Below are 6,668 nucleotides of genomic sequence, written 5' to 3'. Positions count from 1 at the left end.
GGGTTCTATGGGGGGGGTCTGGGTTCTGGTTCTGGTTTGTCCCCCATTAAAGCTGAGCTGAACTTCCCCCCCCCTCCTCCCTCCTTGTGCTGCTCCTCAAAACCCCATTGAGACCTTTGGGGTCACCCCCTCATCACCCCATTGGGATCATTGGGGTCACCCCCTCATCACCCCATTGGGATCATTGGGGTCACTCCCTTATACCCCATTGGGATCTTTAGGGTCACCCCCTTATACCCCATTGAGACCTTTGGGGTCACCCCCTTAACACCCCATTGGGACCTTTAGGGTCACCCCCTCATCACCCCATTGGGATCTTTAGGGTCACCCCCTCATCACCCCATTGGGATCTTTAGGGTCACCCCCTTAACACCCCATTGGGGCCTTTAGGGTCACCCCCTCATCACCCAATTGAGACCTTTGGGGTCACCCCCTTAACACCCCATTGGGACCCACAGGACCACCACACCCCATTGGGACCTTCACGATCCCCTTCACCCCACACTGGGATCTTTGGGGTCATTTATTGTTATGGGGTTATTCCCATGTCATCGTCGCCCCCCCCCACTGCCCCGTGCCGCCATGGGGCGCTATGGGGTGGGGCTGGGACCCCCAAAAGGGGCCGCTATGGGGCACGGATCACCCGTGGGGTCAGTGTGGGACCTCTATAGGATCATAATGGGATCGTTGTGGGGTCCTCATGGGGTCAATGTGGGGTCCCTGTGAGACCTCTATAGGATCTAATGGTCACTATGGGGTCCCTGTGGGGTCATTTTAGGGTCCCCATGGGATCACTTTGGGGTCATTTAGGGACCCTCATGGTGTCACTATGGGGTCACTTTGGGGTCCCTGTGCTGTCACTATGGGGTCATTTAGGGACCCTCATTGGGTCACTATGGGGTCTCTGTGGGGTCCCCATGGTGTCACTTTGGGGTCCTTGTGGGGTCATTTTGGGACCCTCATGGGGTCACTATGGGGTCACTTTGGGGCCCCCATAGGATCACTTTGGGGTCCCTGTGCTGTCACTATGGGGTCATTTTGGGCCCTTTTGGGGTCCCTTTGGGGTCCCCATAGTGTCACTTTGGGGTCATTTTGGGGCCCTCATGGTGTCACTATGGGGTCCCCATGGGATCATTATGGGGTCCCTTTGAGGTCTCCATGGGGTCACTATAGGGTCTCTTTGGGGTCACTTTGGGGTCTCCATGGTGTCACTATGGGGTTGATGTGGGGTCCCTGTGGGGCCACTTTAGGGCCATCTTGGGGTCCCTTTGGGGTCTCCATGGGGTCTCCGTGGTGTCACTTTGGGGTCCCCATGGGGTCCCTTTAGGGTCATTTTAGGGTTCCCATGGGATCCCTTTGGGGTCATTTTGGGGCCCTCATGGTGTCACTATGGGGTCCCCCTGTGATCATTATGGGGTCCCTTTGGGGTCTCCATAGGGTCACTTTGGGGTCATTTTGGGTCCCCATAGGGTCACTTTGGGGTCATTTTGGGGCCCTCATGGTGTCACTATGGGGTCCCCCTGTGATCATTATGGGGTCCCTTTGGGGTCCCCATAGGGTCACTTTGGGGTCACTTTGGTGTCCCCATGGGGTCACTTTGGGGTCCCCATGGGGTCCCTTTGGGGTCACTTTGGGGTCCCCATAGGGTCACTTTGGGGTCACTTTGGGGTCATTTTGGGCCCTTTTGGGGTCATTTTGGGGCCCTCATGGTGTCACTATGGGGTCCCCCTGTGATCATTCTGGGGTCCCTTTGGGGTCTCCATGGGGTCCCCCTGTGATCATTCTGGGGTCCCTTTGGGGTCTCCATGGGGTCCCTATGGGATCCCTCTTGGGGTCCCTCACAGCCGCCCCCCATTTCGGCCCCACTCCTCGCTCTGCACCGAGTGTCTCCGTCCTTTGTGTTGTGGGGGGGCCGCGTTGATGGGGGGCAGCACCGTGTGTGGGGGGGGGGGGCGGCTCTGCCCATCCCGGGGGTCTCCGTGAGCAGCAGCGGCCCCGACCCGCGGCGCAGCAACAAACCGGGACCGCGACGGGTCGGAACCGGGGGGGGGGAACCGGGTCGGGTCGGGGTTCGGAGGGGCCGGGGGGGGCGTTGGGTTGGGGGGGGGTCTCCGTTATGGGTCGCGGTTCCGTCGGTGTCGCGTCCATCCGACCCGTTCGGTTCCGAATGGAGGCGCTGGAGCTGCCGGTACCGGTTCGGTTCGTGGGGGGGGAAGCGAAACACCCGCTGCTCGTCACCGTCCGTTCCTCCCTCGGGGGGCGACGCGGCGGAACGAAGCTCCACGTCGGACGGGGACGCGGCCGGTTCCGGTTCTGGTGCCGGTTCCGGTGGCGCCGTGTGCCGGTACTGCCGCGTGGTTTTGGTACCGGACGGGGACGTGGCCGTGGTGATAATAATGACCTGCCGCCCCCGGGCCTCGCTGGCGTCCAGCAGCTCCTGCAGCGTGTCCCGGTCCCCGCCCCGAGCGGCGTAAAACAGCGCGGACGAACCGAACCGGTCCGTGGTTCCGGGATCCGCCCCGTGCTCCAACAGCAGCGCGGCCACCCCCGGCCCGGCCCGTTCGTTACACGCCACCATCAGCGCCGTCATCCCGGCCCGGTCCGCCGCGTTCGGGTCGGCGCCGCGGCTCAGCAGGTACCGAACCATCCGGGTCCGGTCCGACGGGTCCCCGTAGGTCGCCCCACACGCCGCCATCAGCGCGGTCCGGCCCCGCGGGTCCGGGTCGTTGACGGACGCTCCGCCCTCCAGCAGCAGCCGAACCAACCGGAACCGGCCCGACGACACCGCGCGGTGCAGAGCGGGGACTTCACACGGGAACATCGGGACAACGGAACCGGAGCGGACCGACACACGGAACCAGTGACACACGGAACCGGACCGACCCGAAGACTCAGGGACCACGGTACCGACCCGACCCACGGTACCGACCCGACCCAAAGACTCAATGACCCACGGTACCGACCCGACCCACGGTACCGACCCGACCCACAGCACAAACCTGACCCACAGCCTCACTGACCCACGGTACCGACCCAACCCAAAGCCTCAATGACCCACGGTACCGACCCAGCCCACGGTACCACCAACCCACGGTACCGCCGACCCGACCCCCGGGACCAGCCCACCCACCCCACGGTACCGCCCCCCCCCACCACACGGAACCACCGACCCAGCACCCGGTCCCGCCCGGTACCGCCCCCCCTCGTTGTGGGTCGGTTCGGTCCCAGCGCTGCTCACAGGCACCGAACTCCGGGTCGGGTGTGAACGTGGGGGGTCCCGAAGGTCACAGAGTCACTGGGGGGGGGGGGGCATCAATGGGACCTGGGGGGTTACAATGAATGTGGGCATCATGGGAGCTGGGGGGCTTGAGATGGATTCAGCATCAATGGGAGCTTGGGGGGGGGGTTACAATGAGTGGCATCAATGGGGGTCCCCCTCTTACCCCCCCCATACAAACCACATCTGTCCCCTATTCTCTGCCCCTCCCCCTTTCCATTCATCCCCATCGTCGGAATCTCCCCCCCCCCCCACCTGAACCCCCATAAGCCCAGGTTCCCCAAATATATCGCCCATAATCCCCCCCTGGACTCCCCCCATTTCCCCCTGGATCCCCCACAGTATTCCCCTTCCCCCCCCACCCCCCGCCAATTCTCTGCGTGTTTATATTATAGCAGACAACCAGCCAAATCACTGGAGCTCCGTTGGGAAGTGGGGAAATGGATGGGAAATGAATGGGGAAATGGATGGGGAAATGAATTGGGGAAAATGAATGGCGGAGATGGGGGGGGATTCGAGGAAAATGAATGGGGAAATGGATGGGGAAATGAATGGGGAAATGTGGGGGGATCGAGGAAGTGAATGGGGAAATGAAGGAGGAAATAAATGGAGGATGGAGGAAATGAATGGGGAAATGGATGGGGAAATAAATGAATGGGGGAGGGGGAAAATGGGGGCGAAGATGGTTGTTGGATCTTGGTAACTCCTCTGCACGCAGCCACCTCCAGCCCATTTCAACACAACGAAGCGGTTTCATGCAGAAACACAGGAGCCGAGGCTTCAGGTACACCCCACATCCCGGCTGCCCCCCAACTAGAGCCCAGGGGCTGTATATGGGGCTATAGTGGGGCTGTATGTGGGGCTGTGTGTGGCTGTATGTGGGGCTGTATATGGGGCTGTATATGGGGCTGTATGTGGGGCTGTGTGTGGCTGTATGTGGGGGGCTGTATATGGGAGGGACTGTATATAGAGAGAGCTCTATGTGGGGCTGTATGTGGGCTGTACATCAGCCCTGCTGGGGGGGCGGGGGGTGTTTGGGATCCCGCTCCCGGGGCCCCCCCCTCCATCCCCGCCCCCCCCATCCCGCGTCCCCCCCATCCCCGTATCCCTCTTACCCTGGAACAGCCTGCGGATTCTCCGGTGCCACCCATCTCATTGTGTGGTTCCGCTGTTCTCAGCTTCTGGGGCCACGGCTTTCACCCGTGCCGCCATCGCCGGTCACCGGCTCCAGTGTCGGGGTGGGGGGGGGGGGGGCGGTATTCGCGTTTATTCGGAGGGTTTCCCCCCCCGCCCCGTGTCGCTATTTTGGGAGACATCCCTGCGGGGGGGGGGGATGAAAGCAAACGCGCGCGGGGGGGGCGGCTGCGGAAGCTGCAAGCGTGTGTTGTGGTGGGGGGGGGGCGATGCTGGCAAGGACCGTGGCGGTGGGGGGGGCAGCAAGGGGGGGGCCGGGGGCGTAGAATGGGGCTGGAAGGGGGAGGGGGTGCACGGCTCAATGGGGCTGGGGGTCCGTGGGGTGATGGATGTGGGGGGCACGGAGGCGGTGGGGGACTGGGAACCAGCTGAGGGGTGATAAGTATGGGTGCGCATAGGTGGGTTGGGGACACAGGAGCGGTGGGAGCTCTAATGGGCTGGGGGAATGGGGTGATGGGAGGGGGGGGGGGCAGCGGTTGCAGTGGGGCCTGGGGGTCGTGGGGTGATGGGAGTGGGGGGCATCGGACGGTGGGCTGGGGCAGCGGGGATCTGAGGGTGCATAGGTGGGTTGGGGACCACAGGAGGTGGGGCTCAATGGGGCTGGGGAAGTGGGGTGATGGAGGGGGGGGGGGCACGGTGCAGTGGGGCTGGGGTCGGGGGTGGGGGGGTGGGAGGCAGAGCTTCAGTGGGGTGGGGCAGCGGGGATGGTGATGGCGGCATGGGCTGGTTGGGGGCACAGCGGAGGTGGGGCCAATGGGCTGGGGGGAATGGGGTGATGGGGGGGGGGGGGCACAAAAAAGTGCAGTGGGGCTGGGGCAGTGGGTAGGCAGCAGTTGTGGGGGCACCACAGTTGTGGGGCTTCACACGTAGAACATGGGCAGATATTATTGCTTGCCCCCCCGCGCCCATTCTAATCATGGGGAGGGGGGTCCCCATTCATTGGGGCGGCCCCATTCAGCCCTCAGCCCCACACAGCGCCACGAAGCTTCCAGCGCCCCATTCATTAATGCCCCGCCCTATTCATATCCCGCCCCGTTCATTCAGCCCCGCCCCATTCATTAATTCTCCGCCCCATTCATCTCCGCCCTTCTCCTTCCCCTGCCCTCTGATTGGCTCCTCCTCCCACCAATCAGCGCGGAGCAGGAGCTCTGGCCCCGCCCCTTCTGTACCCGTCACTCTCTCACGAAGCCACGTGATCAGACGGCTCGCGTACCGGAAGCACGTGACCGAGATGCGCACGCGCTTTACGCGTGTCAGAAGCGCGTGATCGGGGGGCGGCGCATGCGTGGTGCAGGTACCGGAGCGGGATGGGGGCCGCCATTGATCCCCCCTCAGCCCATAGGGACCCCATAGACCCCATATATCCCCCCATAGGGACCCCATAGATCCCACGTAACCCCATAGGGACCCCATAGACTCCATATATCACCCCATAGATCCCATAGGTCCCATATATCACCCCATAGGGACCCCATATCCCATGTATCACCCTATAGAGACCCCATAGATCCCATATATCCCCCCATAGGGATCCCATAGATTCCATGTAACCCCATAGGGACCCCATAGATCCCATATATCGCCCCATAGGGACCTCATAGAGCCCGTATATCGCCCCATAAGGACCCATAGATCCCATATATCCCCCCATAGGGACCCCATAGATCCCACGTAACCCCATAGGGACCCATAGTTCCCATATATCACCCCATAGGGACCCCACAGACCCCCCACACCCCTTAGGGACCCCATAGATCCCGTATATCGCCCCATAGGGACCCCATAGATCCCATATATCCCCCAATAGGGACCCCATAGATCCCGTATATCCCATATATCCCCCCATAGGGGCGCCATAGATCCCATATGTTCCCCCTCACCCCATAGGGGCTCCCCATAGGCCCCCCCCCAACCCCATGCTGTCCGTGCCCCATAGAGCCCCCCCCAGCCCAATATCCCCCCCCATATACCCCATAGACCCCCCACATCCCCCCAATTGACCCCAGGGACCCGCCCCACCGGGGTGGTTCCCCGAATGACGTACCCCATTGAGATACCCGTATCCCCCCTCATGGATCCCCCCATAAACCCCCAGGGACACCCTTCCCCCCCCCACGGTTGCCACATACCCCCCCATATACCCAGCCCATATAAACGCCATAATCCCCCCCCATATACACCCACATACCCCCCCCAT

At 62.5% G+C, this 6,668-nt stretch overlaps 1 protein-coding gene and 1 long non-coding RNA gene across 2 annotated transcripts; both read right to left on the bottom strand.

The window, feature by feature from the left end:
- Positions 1-473: 473 nt before the first annotated feature.
- LOC107307471 lies at positions 474-1,452 on the bottom strand. Its single transcript, XR_001552416.2, has 2 exons — positions 730-1,452; positions 474-663 (listed from the first exon to the last, which is right to left on the bottom strand). It is a non-coding gene; the product is annotated as an uncharacterized LOC107307471 (long non-coding RNA).
- A 238-nt stretch (positions 1,453-1,690) lies between these two features.
- Positions 1,691-3,116, bottom strand: LOC107307472 (ankyrin repeat domain-containing protein 34A-like). The gene has a single exon (XM_015850979.2). It carries the CDS (start codon positions 2,819-2,821, stop codon positions 1,691-1,693), a length of 1,131 nt encoding a protein of 376 aa, XP_015706465.1. The 5' UTR covers positions 2,822-3,116.
- Between the last annotated feature and the right edge of the window lie 3,552 nt (positions 3,117-6,668).

Source organism: Coturnix japonica, unplaced genomic scaffold (assembly GCF_001577835.2).
Source record: "Coturnix japonica isolate 7356 unplaced genomic scaffold, Coturnix japonica 2.1 chrUnrandom614, whole genome shotgun sequence".
Classification (NCBI taxonomy): Eukaryota; Metazoa; Chordata; class Aves; order Galliformes; family Phasianidae; genus Coturnix; species Coturnix japonica.
Note: the sequence above shows the minus strand (reverse complement) of the source record. Positions and strands in the feature narration are given on the sequence as shown.